At 30.4% G+C, this 16,904-nt stretch overlaps 1 protein-coding gene across 2 annotated transcripts in view; it reads right to left on the bottom strand.

The window, feature by feature from the left end:
- The window catches only part of LOC106466566 (protein phosphatase 1 regulatory subunit 12B-like), a 51,030-nt gene extending 36,172 nt beyond the window's left edge, over nt 1-14,858 (bottom strand). For both annotated transcript variants that reach the window (XM_013926861.2, XM_022395105.1), the window contains exons 1-4: nt 14,548-14,858; nt 2,557-2,687; nt 1,686-1,804; nt 1,259-1,421 (exon numbers count right to left, since the gene is read on the bottom strand). In XM_013926861.2, coding sequence (XP_013782315.1) covers nt 1,259-1,421; nt 1,686-1,804; nt 2,557-2,687; nt 14,548-14,796 — 662 coding nt within the window. In that variant the 5' untranslated portion in view covers nt 14,797-14,858. The remainder of the gene's footprint in view (nt 1-1,258; nt 1,422-1,685; nt 1,805-2,556; nt 2,688-14,547) is intronic.
- Between the last annotated feature and the right edge of the window lie 2,046 nt (nt 14,859-16,904).

Genomic DNA, 16,904 nt, shown 5'->3' on the forward strand with positions numbered 1-16,904 from the left:
AACATCAGAACTTCAGATGTGTCACTTCATAACTTTTATCTCACAAACTCTTTCTTTCTCCTACAAATACCTCTTATTTATTATAGCAGCATGTTTTGGATCAATACATTCTGTTGCAAGTCATAGCCAAAAACAATTAAACATCATTCTTTATGCACTGTGTAACAAACCAGGATGTTGTAATATTGCTCCTTCTTCATTAATTTAGACAATATCTGCCACTCATGCAGAAGAAAAAAACATTCCTCTCACACTATTACAGACCCATCATGTTGTTTCACTGTTTTGCTTACAAATTTTTACTTAAACCCGCCATGAACAGAGAACTGCATAAAAACTCTCCTATTAATATATTCCTCTAATTTTTGTGATTCTTTAACACCTCAGTATATGAAATATTAAGCTTTATATATGCAACATTTTCATGTAGTATAAATAGTTTTATTGCTGATTCTAATTTCATGCATATCACATTCCTCTGCATTTAATTCTGGAAGTGTTTTGATTCAATTTAATGTTGAAATTCTTTGAATGATACCAACCTTCTGTTGAGATGCTCTTCTTAAGCCTCTCCTCTTATTATCAAACTTTAAATCACCCAATAACAGCAAAATGCTGTAATGCTAAATGTGAGCAATATAGTGCTGAATTTCTTTTCCTGATATAAAACAATAATGTCGACGATTTGATATTTACTGGTTACCCACTGCAAGTAACTCATAAAGAATGAAAATTGTAATGATTTACAATCAGTGTCTAAAATAACTATCATTACAAAAATACATATCAAAGGGTTAAGTTCACTTACCCCACATCTAATGATGCTTAATAGCTGATGAATAGTTGCATGCATGTCATAATTCTATTTATAAAGTGGATAAATGTTCTTATTGTAACCACTAAACAAAGTATGAATATAACACAGGAACAAACATTAAACGTTTTGCCAACAGTGGTTGCATTCTTGCAAGTTTTTATAGCAAAATTAGTTTGTTTTCTTGTCAGACTCCAGACTTATGGTCAGTACCATATAAATTATTCTATGATTACTAATAACACTTAAAAAGAGAAAACATTTCTGAAAAGAAGCCAAAAAGAAAAACAAACACAATTATATACAGACCTAAATAAAATGAGTAAAAATAGAAAAGGTCTCTCTGCACTGAAAGTTTCTATGTTTTCTTTTCTGTTCACAAAATTCCAGCATTAATACAAATACATTATCCAGAATTCAAAAAAAAAATAGTACCTGACTTACCTCAATACTTTAATATAGCCCTTAGCAGCAGCTACATGGAGAGCTGTAGCTCCAGTCTTTGGGTGAATTTTATCATTGAAGTTTTGGTTTTTTAGTTGAAAGTCCTGAGCATCCTGCATCATGACTCGTTCTTCTTCTGTTCTTGCAGCATCACAGTCAATACCTAAATGTAATAAGTCTCACAAATTTAAAACACAGCATGACAATCTTTATAGTTTATTAATCATGGCTCACAAAAAAATGATGCATGAAAATATGATAACCTACAATAACTGCTATATTTTTGTCAATTATATAGTAACAACAACAAAAATGGTTAAAGACCTATTGATTTTTCAGTTAATAATATCAAAAAATAAATAAATACAAACTTCAAAAACAAAAAGAAGTGTAATCAGCTGAATAATTAATATTGTGATACACAAACCTAGATGGTCAATTTCTGCTTGGAGCAATTCTTCCATTTCCTCTGATTCAGCTATGTCAATTGGCAATTCTCCATCATTGTTCACCTTTGCCACTGATGCACCATTTTCAAGTAAGTATCTAAGTACAAGAATAAAAAAAATCTAACTTAATACAAAAACAATTTTTTAGAAAATGTATGTTCCTCCAAATTTTATTTCAGGTGAATTTATTATTTTTAAAAGGTTAAGATATTAATAGTCAAAAGTAAAGAAATAGTTTTAACATACAATTATGCAACCTCAGGGATGCAAGATGTACTTTACATAATACTACAGTAATCAGTAGTTATGTAACATTTTTACATAGTTACTGATTTCCTTTTACATTTGTTTACCTTGATTCAATAGAGGAACTTTCCTTTACATTAATTTGTTTAATAAGATAACTGTCAAAGCCAAATATAAACAAGTTGCTTTCATCATTAAAGAAATGGCTTACCTATCCAAGCAACATACACACATATCAAACCAAAATCACGAATCTCATAATATACCTTATCATTTAATATTGAGATCTTAAAATCCATAAAAAAAACTGTAGTGTCAAACAGCGGCATCAAAAAATCTTAAAATTCAATTTTTAAAAAAATGATTGCTTCACTGGCTGAGAAACTTGCAATTATAGTATGTCTTGATCTCTATTATTTCAATGCAAACACTTTTGTTCCCTGAACTTGTAAAAATATACATAAAATACTTGTTTTTTTTATGGCAAGCAATTTTGGAGACACCTTACAAGTGTCTTTAAATAAACTTAAGAAACTAGTTAGATCAAAATATAATAAGCATGTTTCAAATTATCAGTACAATGTGGATGATTAAATTACATACTTTGCAATACTAAGAAAACCACACGAGGCAGTAGCATGCAATGGAGTCCATCCTTCATTGTCCCCTCTATCCACATCACATCCATGTTCCACCAGAAACTCTACCATTTTTAAGTTATCATCAATGCAAGCCTAAAATACAAATGTAAACACACTGATAAAAATATCAAGAATTACAGTTACAATACATTATTCTGTAAAAGCTTCTAAGTACTGTCAGATCTCCATAATTCAAAAATACTTCCTGGTTAGACTTGACATATTTAAGTAGATTCATGTGTATATATTTCATTCAGTGTGAATTTAAGAGAGTTTTTCTATATTTTGTTATGATTATTAAATACAAATATATAATCATACATTCAACCTTTTTTGACATAAAGAAATTATTGAGACAGCAATCTCTGGAACATTCTGAATAAAACTTTTTAATTATATATGAAATAGAAAAAATATAGTATTTCATTGACTATTTTCATATAATTATACTATTTTGTTTATATTCAAAACATTTGTGGCTTCCAAAGAGAAGACAGAAAGTGAATACATAAGATAAAAAACCATAGAGGTAATCAGCAATGAGTGATTCAGAAAGATGGACAAACGAATGAGCAGTCAGACAGGTAGATAAATGAGTTTGAAATATAAGAAGTGTCATGTTTGAATTATTCATTTGAAACATTTTAAGTTTTTTTATTATATACAAAGTAAGCCTCATCAAAACTAACTATTATCTTTAAAAAGTTTTGTTAGTTGTTTCTTTAAAGACTTCTCAGATAAGCAGATATTGTCAATCCACAAAATGCCCATAAGAATGGCATGAAAATTCAAGGAATCCAATTAACTATATTTAATATTTTCAATAAATGTTTACAAAGTAAATGTTATAAATGCAAACACATAACATGATTTAATGAAGGTTCATTTTACAACTCAGTTACAACTGTGGCTTATACAGTTGCTTTTTTTTTATAACTTCCTCGTTGACTTTTAATCTGGTGCAGTTTTCTAAGACATTAAACCACAAGTTTCAGTGTCTTAACACATTTTGATAAACACTATAAATCGACAAAATAATTATTAGAAATATGTTAACTACTGGACTTTAGAAAAACAAAATAGGGTCAACTGATAATAATATATCTTATGTTAAAGAAGATGAAATTAAATTTAAGTTTGTTGCAGAATAATGCCATTTAAAAATACTGGTTGTAGGGAAAGTGTGCTGGCTTACAAACCATTCAATTGTAATGACACTGTTTCCACTGTCCGAGATCATCCTAAATCGAGAATTGCAGAAAGACAGAAAAAAACATTTGCCAAGATACTAAACAAAACTTGTTTACTTTGGATGTGATATTTCTCACATTTAAATATTTTGATTCATTATTGGAACATTGTTTCATCTATAAGTTTTGTTTTTGTTCAGTACAGTTTTTACAAGAATCTGAGGTAAACAATCCAGAATAAGATACATAGAACAAAAATTAAAAATAATTTGAAAATATACAAATATTAGACTTGAAGTATTTTTTGTACATGGTAAAGTCTTTTTCACAAGTAACGACAAAAAAAAAGATTGCACCATTTTTCTTATTATCTCATTATATTACCAACAAAAGTTCAAAATGTTGTTTGTAAAACTTTTTTATATTACCATGAAATACAATCTGCACAGGTTAAAATCAACAAAAACCACAAAAAAGTATGGATGGGCACGTAATTTGAATCTACTGCAGAAGTTTTCATATGGTGTTACTTTTACTGATTGTTAAGTTTGTTGAATTTTGCACAAAGCTACTCAAGGATTATCTGCGCTAGGTGTCCCTAATTTTGAAGTAACAGACAACCACTCTTGGACTACTCTTTAGTATTGAATAGTGGTATTAACCATTACATTATAACATCTCACAGCTAAAAAGATGAGCAGATACAGTGATGGAATTCGTAACCTTGACCAGCAGATTGCGAGTCAAGCCCCATAACCACCAGGCCATGCCAAGCCCTGATCATTAAGCCAATTATCGCCATTAAATTTGTAATTCAGGAAATTGTCAATATTATAATCATTAATCTAGAAAGTTTCAAGAAATGTATTTGGTACATTCCTGGACTAAACATCCAATTTATAAATACAGGATTTAGGCATAGTCGTCCCTAATTTAGAACTGATTATTTAACTTAATCATATTTTCGGTTATTCTTTCAATAACATCTGATGAAGTTCAGCTGGATCAAGAGATTTAGATTAGTCCTAAATCTGTACCCTAAGCCAACAATACAAAGTAATGTTTATGAAAGTAAAAATAACAACATGTACATAAAATCATTATAACCAATGATATTAATGAAATTTAACTATTTGTTTAGAACTTTTGTACAAAACCACACGAGGGATATTTATGTTAGTCCTCCCTAATTTTTAACTGATACGCTGGAGGAAAGACAGTCGACAGCACCACCGGCAACTATTGGGCTACTCGAATCAAATAGTGGAATTTAACGGCAACGTGACGCGAAGTAAATCCTTGGATTCACACTCCAGCACTCTAACCACTTAGCCAGACCCGGCTCATAATTAACCAGAGAAATCTTCAAAAGTGTTAAGATATAAAACATTCAAAGCTACCTAATATAACTAATGATAATAATAACTCATCACAAGTACAATAACATATTGTTACTTACAAAACCTCAGTCTATTAGTGTTTAGTTTAAACCTTTTAACGCTTTAATTCTTAAATATAAGCCATTTATATTCAGTAAATCACAAAACATGATTCAACGTGTGTGGTATCTTAAATAAGACATTTTGTTTTGCTTTGACCCCCTTTTTCTCAAATAGATATATTTTGTTCAATTTGAAGTGGATACATTTATAGATATGTTTCCTTCTATAAGTAAACATCCGTGCAATTACAAAGCACGTGGCAAATTATAACTGCTGTCTGAGCACATAACTCACCCTCATTAATCGTTTATCTGGAACAAGGCCGTACGATTAGTTGGCGGAGGCGGATAAGTTTCTTAAGTAATAAAGACCCTGCAAACACAAAATGAAACTTTACACGTTCCATTAACATTATGAGTGTGAATAGCTAAAAAAATTAGTAACACATTCAAGTGAAAGAGTGATAATAACTAGGAAATTTACAACGTGATAAATATTGTGAAATGACTCCTATTTTTCCATTGTTGAATAAATATTCTGCGCGTGGAATTACGATTTATATATATTAATATGTGCTGAATTAGTGTTACCACAAAAATGTTTATTTAATACAGTTTTCCTATTAACCCTACAATTCCCGATAGGAGTTTATATATAGATCCCATCACCTTTCTAAATACATTTTTCGAAATTATTTATAAACCAAATCGTTTGTGGGTGATGATTTTCTCGGCTACAGGGCCTCATAGTAAATACGAGTCGCATACACATTAATGTAAACAAAAATATCCTCAATATTAGAACTAATCCTAGTAAATTAATGTTGGGGTCCTCTATGTAGTATACAGAAAATTACTGGTTAGTTTGCATACTGACTGTTGTAAAAAAAATATATATAACATTACTCAATACGAGTGTAGTATGTAGACTCTACTGGTAGTGAAAAGTCGGTGATATGTAGCTAAGTCGTTTGTTTTTGAGACCTTGTGATTACGTTTTCTAATGATGACTTCAACTGGACTACTTTATCCGTTGAAACAATCTGACGTTCAACACTTCACCAATCGTCGTATTACTTTCTGTCGATTACAGTTATTTTGTTTGTTTTTACGTGTTTAATTCTATATAATGTATTATACCCTCTGTAGTAACTTCATAATGTTCACTTGACGGAAGTACAAATTTAGAAATAAAGTTATATATATTTTTTCTTACGCTAATTCCTTTCCGAATTGGCCTCAGCGAACTTCTCGAAAAATATTGGATATCAACTTTGTTCTCAGTAATTATTAACATTAACTAAAAAATACATTAAAATTTACAGTTAACTTGGTTTCCCAACTAGCTAGTTGAGAAGTCATCTTTATTGTCAACACTCTGTCCGTCACCTTTCTTGTGAATATCTACAACAGGAATTTAAAAGCCTACAAAATACAATAAAATACAGAAGCTATAATGTGGTTTCTGGTAAATAAAATTATAAAACAAATATGAAACCTTGATCACTCCCACACTGCAACTTCGAACAACATAAACTTTCACAGCATTAGTCGGGTAAGTACGTCGATGGCGGTTTTTTCACAAACATATTTTCATCTTGGACGTGTTTGAAAGTAACCTGCTTTTAAAGTAAATCTAGCTCTTAGAAAAATCGTTGTTGTTGTAGTTAAGAAAAAAGCTACACAAAAGGCTATCTGTGCTCTGCCCACCACGGGTATCGAAACCCGGTTTCTAGCAGTACAAGTCCGCAGACATACCGTTGTACCACTTGGGGGGGGGGGGGGAGTCATCCACAACCTACCAAAACAGACCTGTGATACAGCACCACCTAAGAATGCTATGTGATTAAATATATCTTTAAAATAATACGAGGCAAAAATCGTTAGGAAAATATAACCCGCACCACTATTATAGTTATACAAAATAAAGACATTCTTAGCGACAGCAGAGAACTCTCTTTTTTTATTTCAGTGAATATAAGGTGATAGAATAATCCCTACAATACGCGTAACTCACAATCAATTATGATGTCTTACCACATGGTTGTTATATTCAGATTATAATCAATATTTAAAAGTTTTGGGACTGAGTAGACAACCCTTAGGAAAGGTATGACCCACTACCACCCACACCACTTCTGGGAACAGATTTCGATAGAGTTCCATATAGCAACAATTACAAGTTGTGCCAGAGCTCGCGAATAGATTCCATGGCTAAATTTAGTCACTGGACCCTGCTGTATACAAAGTCCCGTCGTGTTTTACACCCTCAACCGGCTGTGTATAATGGCAACATGATAACTATGTGCCGACTCTTTTTTGTTTAGTTTTTTTCCTTTCCAGGAAGAAAAATAAGTTTTGTGACAATGAAAGAAGTTCAGTATGTCATATATAAAGAGAGAGTGTATTATAACTAAAATACAACATAAATCGTTGTTTCTCTGAGCATTATTTACACGCAAATAATGAACCTTGCAATGATAAAATCTTAAATTACCCACGACTTAATACGTCTTTTTTTCACTTTGATCAGCTTCTCAGAGGTAGGCACACTTATTCTATTAAATTCTCAACACTAATGATATTCAATTGATCTTGTATCTACGTAGTTTACTGAGAAGCGTACGAGAATATTACTTCTTTTCATGTAACTCAAACATTGTTCAAGTACGTTTTTAATTTTTGATTCATCAATGTTTCATAACTTATAATTCAATTATTATAAGAATATCATCTACATAAAGTACGCACTAAAAAGCGAATGTTAGATAATGATCCCAATATCTACATCTTATGTTTTAGAAACATTTTGATACTAAATTGTTTCAGATATACATGTTATCAATTGTTTAAAGTTCTAATACTGTCATAATAATAAAAATCACTACCCTCTTCTACGAGACTTTAACAACTGATATTCACTGCTTTTCCCCAATCTCATCATCAACTATGCCGTTATTCAGTTCCACTGGACGAAAGCAAACGCATAAACATAGCCGCAAACAGAACAATGCACTAAGAGTGACTAGATGAATTCTTTGAAAATAGGTAATAATTCCAACTTTAAAGATTAATTGTTTTTACATGATGATATCATAAGTAATAAAATACAGACTTAAAATTCCCTAATTGGCTGTTTCCAAACTGTGGATCAGCAGACGTGGTCGCGAAAAGACGATTACAATTAGGTCTACTTTTATTCAGGATTAAATAGCTTTAAAAATCGCACTGTGAATGTGTTGATTGCTATGGGTTATGTTGTTTTGAGTGCTGTCTGGGGTCGCGTAAATTTTTATGTCTCAAAAAGAGGTCACATAGAAAAAAGATTGGGAAGCGCTGCTCTAAATATTCCAAAGCAAGGTTGCGTAACTACACATGATAAAAACAGCCAACTTATTTAAACCGTTTCTTTTCACGATGAAATGATGCTCCCTCTCCATTTCTCAGCGTAGTATGGTTTCTCACCTACATATGCTTCCCTCCCACGTGTCATGGGACCTATCACCTAGGGCACAGTCCTTTAAATTTTCAAAGTTTATTTAAAAGTGGCTTAGTAATAAAAGACTGCATAAGTAAAAATGAATTTACTTAATTAGTAACAGGTACACACAGAGATCTTTGTATAAAATTCATAAGCATAAACAATTTTTTTACTATAAAAAACATTTCATTTTAACACTTTACTCCCTTTAAAACTGAGTCAAAAAGTCAGTAAGCTAAGAAAGATGAAGAGCTTTAAGCTATAAGTTTTAGTTAATAAAATTGTGATAATTTACAGCTACCATCAAAACTGTAAAGTTGTGCATAAATATAGGCACTGAAAAGTTCACTTATTCAACATTAGATGGTATTAATAATGAATTAGATTATGTTACTAACACATTTTATATAATTGTTTAACAGAAATGTATCATACTGACTCATTTTATTTAGCTGACAAACCATATTCAACTATCTGGCAAGATATAAGTAACTACACATCTCACATAAGGGACTGTGGCTGAAAATATCACTAACAACAAAGGTACCCAGCTGATGGAGCAATGCATTCTAATCTTTATAATTAAAAACATTATATTCAATTAGGTATTCTAACTACCAGGTTGATTTTTAGTAATGATCTAGGTTTGTAGTTTGTTTCAATCAGAAGTTAATAAGTAGAAGGTTAAGGTAGATACATCATATTACATCTGACTACTTCAACAAGATATAACCACATGAAATCCTCATAACTCAGTTGTTACTAATATTATATCTCTAGTAAAGAACTTAATCAGTGATAACTATTCATGATTAGCCTTCACATAAATTTAGCTTTGCCTACAATGAAACATTTGAGAAAACATGACTTAAAATGAAGTTTAAAACACAAACAGTTATAGTATTTTAACAATAACTTTTTGGCTATTTTAATAGCAAAAGAGAGAAACACTTATTGTTAATAAATAATACATTTTTTATCAATAACTTTATTTCACCATTAGTAAGAATTTCATTTTTTCTAGTGCTTGATATTCTTCTACACCTACTTTATTAGTCAAGATTAAAAAATATATCCTTATGAATCAAGCCTGCATCTTACCCAAAATCTTATTGGAAACTGTTTTCTTTGTTGTTGCTGTTTTAAGTAGTAAATTAAAACAAAATCTTAAATAGATTGTTAGTTTGTGTAATATTACATCACAAATCACAATAAAACTGATAACAATTTCTAACAAATCTTTCTTTATTAGCCCTATACAATTTCCTAGTAAGTAGAATATAATAGTAATTCAACTGAACACTGTGTGCTACATGCTGCTAGCAAGGAGATCTTTCATTGAATTCCAGTGCTTGTAAGGAGAGATTTGTTTAAAATTATCATCAATCTTATCGTGATGTAATATTACACACATTGCTAATCTATAGATTATGTTTGGTGGCCTCACCTTCTGGATGAATAATGACTTAAATACACAGAGTGTGATATACGTAGTTTTTAATCTATAGGTAACCCTTGAAAAAAAAACAGTCCAAAGTCCCAACTTTCAGTTGAATTTCAATAAGGCAACAAAAACTGCAAGTACAAACTTAAATATCTAAAGTAAAGGGCTTTCTGATATAATTATAATGTATATCATTCCAGAGGCTCATTTGAAAATGATCTTGAAAGATATAAAATTATTGCCATGGAAAATAAAATATTCAGATTGGTTTAGATTTTTTTATGGTGCAAATATGCCAACTCTATTGTAGCACATATATTAATATCAAGAAAACTTAAAAGCTTCAACATAAAAAGACTTACACAATGAAACTTGAAGCATTCAACCAATCTGTTTGATAATCAAAATGGAACATTTTTTAAAGTTAATCTCTCCAAAACAAATTATTATATTTACACCAAAGTCATCACATACATGAGATAAAAAAAATTTATTATTATTATTTATTTATTTATTTGCTGTTTAATTTGTGGTGTTTATGAAATCTTTACAAGTAATGTATTTCTAATCACACCTGTAATAAAACAAAATATTTGAAACTGATCAAAATCAATTATAATATTTTTAAATATCTAATTAATACATGCTGATAACTTATTACCCAATTTTATTAATGAGAAAATACATATTTATGTATACTATATCATTAAAACTCTTGATTCATCGATAAGCAGGCCTTTAACATTTGGCTATCTTGAAAAATCCCACAAAAGAAAAATTTTTTTTTCAAATAAGGAAATATACATAATACTTGGAATTATTTTATAATATTGTAAATACTATATAAGAAAAGTTCCAACAAGTTCACAAAGCACAAATAATACTTAACATCAGTTTTGAAGTGCTTGAAAAGTAAGAATGTTAATGTAACCTATTACAAAATAACACATCTCCTAATTATTCTTTTAGTTGCTAGTAAGAAAAAACTGTTTTGTATGCTATGAAGAGCTGTGAAAATCCACTCTTTTAAACACGTTTTATAAGTGTTGAATGATCATACAGTCTCACATCACACACTAGCTTTTTTGACAACATATACTGAGAAATGAATTAAATATTAGGAAGAAATCTGTTATTTTTTATATTTAATACATGGTTTTATTAGATATACAGAGTAAACTTTTGTTTATTTTGTTTACAACATTTTACCAGACTTATCTGACTCCATCAGATGAGATACACGAACTGAGACTAACAGAGATTAATTTGAAATGTTTATGTATCTATTACAATAATACTTGGGCTCAGCCAGTAAAGCTTTATTTCTATATTTATATACTTGACAGTTCATTGATAAATACTTTATTAAGTTTGCAACTGCTGAATCATATGCTTTGTAGATCATCATTAATTTCTACTAGCCTCAATTCTAGTATCTCACCTGATGATGCCAGATAAACCTGATGAAATGTTGTAAACAAAATAAACAAAAGTTTTACTCTATACAACAGATAAAACCTTGTATGAAATATGTTGAGACAGTTGGGGTGGAGAGTAATTATTTGTGGCTAATTCAGTTTGTAGAGGCACTGGTCTCAAATTAACTGTGTGAGCTGAAAGTTCTAGGTTAATGCCCCTTTTACTTGCTTAACACTGTGATATGACAAGACAGATAAAAGGTACACATAATCCTTGAAAACAGAGAAAAACACAACTAATGTAAAGCAAATGCTAGACATATGACCTTAGATGAACACTGTACTGTTTATAACATGTACACATATTTAGATATTCAAAACTAAAACCTCTGTTCATGTAGTTAAATTATCTAGTTATAGATAAGATTGTGCATAAAGGTGTAAATGCATATAAGATTTTTTTATCAAGAAAAGGAAGAATTAGAAAAGATAATACAAAATATCTGAACAATCATTTAACATAGAATGTGTGACATCTGAAAAAACGTTCAGGAAATAGTAAAAGAAAGCAAAGTAAGACAATAAGGTGTAAAAAAAACAAACATGGATTAGTGTTCATTAAAAGCAGTTCGTATAATCAGTATGAAGTATCTAACTGGAACATGACATGCTTTTTATTCTTTTTCACTGCTACTGAGTATTTTTTGGTAATTCAGTACAAAAAAAACTTTGATGCCAGTAAAGCAATATAAAAAATCTGATAATTGTATTAGAAGCAATGACATTTGATATTATGATGCAAAGTTTAATTCATTAATATTTTCTCCACTTTACCACCAAAACTGAACAATTTTTCAAACAGTGATAAACAACTTATATACAAAGCATATCTTTACTCTTATAATTAACTACTCTTAGTGATACTAGAATAGTTAAAGATTTAAGTGTTTATAATGCATACTAAAGATTTTCCAATATATTTAAAGAATTATACACAAATGTAGTTCAGAAAATAAAGTTTTAATTTCTGATGTATAATAATGTGTAACTACTACTTTTCTGAAGTATAGTCATGATAATTTAGATTTTAGAAATATGTTAGCTGATCTTACAACAATGAAACACTGCACAGAACATTATAGTTTTTGCAAATGATCATAAATCTTTTCTTCATTTGTAAACCAAGTACTCTTCCAGAAAAATTACTAAATTCCATTAATATTCTTATATTAAATGTGCAATTCAAAACACATTTACTAAAAACAAGACCTCTAAATGAGCTTATCTGGATCATACCAAATATAGTTACAAAATGAAACAGACAGTGTCTTCTCAAACTTACTACATTTATACAACATTAGTAGATATGGATTAAAATGAGGTATATGAAATACTAAATTTGTAGTAGCATACATCATTAGTGTGAATTATTGTAATATATTTTCTGGATAGACAAATGAATCTAAAAAGTTATATTTAAAGTGACATAAAATTAAATAGAAATTCATTATATACTTGTTTTTTCTTGGAGGAGTTACTGCAAAAGAGAGTTTGCATTATTTTATGTTCTAACATCATGGTATTTAAAGGGTTATAATATTACAATGGAATTTCATCTCAAGAAGAAAATTAAGACTTCAATGTTGTAGCCTTGGAAACATTAGCACTATCGTGTCATGTGATGGTATGATTTGTGCTGGTTATTTTTTTTTTTCTAATTTCCATATGTAGGCACAGTGCTCCAAATAAGATATATATCCAAATGTAAGCACCAATGTTTTTACATAAAATATGTCTTAGAAATAAAAATCGTGCATACTACTTGTCAGTATGTTTAGGTGCATATTCTCTACTTCAAAGAAACAAAAACCTGCATCTTTAATAAAACAAAGCATCGAAGATCATTCTCACTGTAAACTTGTCATCAAATCCTGCAAATTGTTTGCATTTCACCATTATATGGAGGCCAATTGTATCTCTTTGGTTTTTCTCCTGAGCAGCATTAAAGAGCCATTATTCAATGAAACTGCAGTCTACTGAGGAGAGAATAACAAGTCAAATAACAGATTAGGCCTCCATATCATTCATGCTAGTAAAAGAAAAATTCACAAATGAGTTATATAGTAATTACCAGTAGTTTGCAGTTTCTGCTTAACTGGAAATTATATTAGTTATTTTATCAATCAATGTCAACAAAATGCTCACTGTATTTAATTTATGTTGTAATTACCTCGGGTGATCCTTTATAGGATGTTAATACAAAAATTAAAGGTCCAAGCATCTAGTAAGCAAAGCAAAATAGGCTTTGGATGAGGAAAAAAAAAGTCACCAAAACCTAAAAATACCCAAGTTTTCAACAATACAGTTTATTTTGAGGAATACAATACTCATTATGTCAAAAGCTTATCTGGAGCACTCTAGGTGAATACTATAAACTTTGTAAGTGCATATATTATGACAATGAAATAGACTTAAAAATAAAGCACTTTGAACATACTTTACTCAGTCTTTAGTTGATAAGATACACAGACCTGGAAAATTTAGCCTTTGTTATTTGTAATTCATAATAAATTTTTATTCAGTTATTGCTATTCTACAAATTTACCTAAATTTTGAAAACTGAACAATACTCGTTAGTAAACAGTACTCTAATTTCAGTACAAGTTTAATATAAACGTTATCGATAGTAAATATATATTTTCAAGTTGTTACTGCGTTAGTCTTTTATTAACAACTTACAAAGTGTAGACTGAGTTTATTCAGTTCCTGACCCTTTCGTTAGGCTTAATTGTTTGTTAGTCTTAGTAGTCTTAAAGTTAACATAAATAGATAAAAACGACTCGGGTGAAAATATTTCGCTGTTTATTAACTTCACCACACACTGACACAGCATTAATGCTACACTAATTCTTTTAATGACTGAATTCCTAACATCCATAAAAGAAGGATCTTTTTTATTTATTTTTTAATAAAACACACCTGATGCAAAGCGGTAAGACCGTCAACATTGGCTGTATTGATATCGGCACCTTTCTCAAGCAGACGCTCAACTTCTTCCGTGTCACCAGCAGCACACGCAGCAAGGAATACACAACCATCTGTAAATTTGATCTTTCCTTCGCTTCTTCTGGGCAGTTCTGTCTCTTTATTAGTTTCGGAATCTTCCCATCTTTTCAGCTGTTCAGCTCTCTTAAAGAGAGCGCTGTTGGAACGAGTTTCCATAGGCATTTGGAACACAGTTTATATTCTCACCTAAGCCAAATTCACGTAAGCCTACATGCCCTTCCGATTACCAAACAAATTTTATATACTGGACGGAAGATGGCAGTCGACATTAGTTAGGTGAATTATCTATAATAATACCTTAACATTTAAAAACACACAAAAACTGGAATTTTACAAACAACTTGAAGTTCATTTATATGTGGTCTAAACGAATAAAATAACAAAAAATCTGATTTAAATTTTTTAAAATACATATCTGTGTGTGCAGTCTTATAATTTTTTTAACTGTTTGTTTTGGATATTTGCGCAATGCTAAAAGGGCTATTTGCTTTAGCCGTCCCTACTTTTTAGATGAGAGACGAAGAGAGAATAGCTAGTTCTAGGGATATTTGAATCAAATAGTGAGATTTAACTGTCATTCTTATAAAGCGTCATGGCCCCAAAGTGCAAAGCACGATTTTGCGGTAACGAGACTCCAGCTAGGGATCATCGAATTTACAGTTCGACGAGCTAACTACTGGGCTACGCCCAGCCCTTTTAATGGGCTATTTTTCTTGTTATTCCAATATAATGGAAAGAAAATAAGTTTATATTATTATAAAAAATCGATAGATATAATTATTTCGAAAATTTGACAGCTTATACATAAAAAGTAACTGATATTTCGTGATCAAGTTTTTTTTAAGCGTGTACATATCATGTATATGAATTACAAGTGTCTTTTGTGTTCTTTGTTGGGGTAATTCAGTCAAAATATCGTTTATCAAACCCATTTAGATCATTTAACTTAGTACAACATTAAAATACTGGAAATTTTCAACCAAAATGAAACTTAATGCGACACATGGGCTAAATGGTCGAGTCAGAGGCACCGATGGTTCAGGAAGCCAGTCACCACCATCTACCACCACAAGAGCTTTATTAGGATCTTTGAATCAAATAACGGGATTGACTGATACTTTTAAAACATGCAAAAAATTGAAAGTGCAGAGCTTGTTCATTTGAATTAAATCTCGAACCTTAGACCCGTCGGTCTGAAGCCCATAATTCTAAACATTAGGCCATGCCTGAATCATTAGATCAAAACTATTTTATTGAAAAACATATTGCATGTGGTCTTACATGGTAAATAATTTGGTAACTTAGCATACTAACTTACTATATTGCGCAAAAGCAAAATTTTGTGTTTTGGAAATAAACATAGTTAAAAGAGACACCCTTTGACGAACTTTCTAATGTTATTTTGTATAAAAGCTCAAGACACTGAAAACATATTGAAGCTTTCCAAAAGAATGTTTAAGTTGGCCACATAGAAACTCCACAATAGAATGTAAAGATGATAAATGAAATTTGTTAGTCTTTGCAACTCCTTAGTAAAGGGCTGGTGGCTCACCATTTCAGCCGTACTTATAATGTTATGGTTAAACCCACTATTTTGGGGGGAAAAGACAGGTCAAGAATTGGCGGAGTATGTTGCCGGCTGGTTGCCTTCCCACTGGTCGTCAGTTTAAACGTAGGGAGGGCGGTAAATAGCCTTAGTAGTTTCATCATAAATACAAACAAAACCTTGATAAAAAAAAGTTTTGATAACAAATTATACATACTACAGTGAATTTTAGAACACAGAATAAATTATTTGTTTATTGTTAAGCACAAAATTACACAATGGGTTACCTGTGCTGTGTCCACCATGAGTATCGAAACCCGGTTTTTAGCGGTGTGCACCCTCAGACTTATTGTTAGTCACTAGGGAGGGGTGGCGGGAGGATTTTTTATTCTAAGATTAAAACTTTTATTAAAAAATACAACTCATGGTTAGTTTCTGTATTAAAACTGCTCTTCTAATCATAATTTAATTTGCTCTATAAGAAACAGATATAGAATAAAAGAAAAATGTGCACACATATTTAAAAAAATAAGGTAAGGGTATGTGTTCGATACAGACAGTTAAGCTTGAAACCTCTTGCAAATCAAATACAAGCGAACAATATCATATGATTATTTCCATTCTAAAAGAAAAAAAAGAAAAATCAAAGTATTTGATTAAAAATTACTTGGTTTTCCTAATATATGCGGTATTTTTCGAAAGTAACTTTTCAATAATTATTGCC

Source organism: Limulus polyphemus, unplaced genomic scaffold (assembly GCF_000517525.1).
Source record: "Limulus polyphemus unplaced genomic scaffold, Limulus_polyphemus-2.1.2 Scaffold74, whole genome shotgun sequence".
NCBI lineage: Eukaryota > Metazoa > Arthropoda > Merostomata > Xiphosura > Limulidae > Limulus > Limulus polyphemus.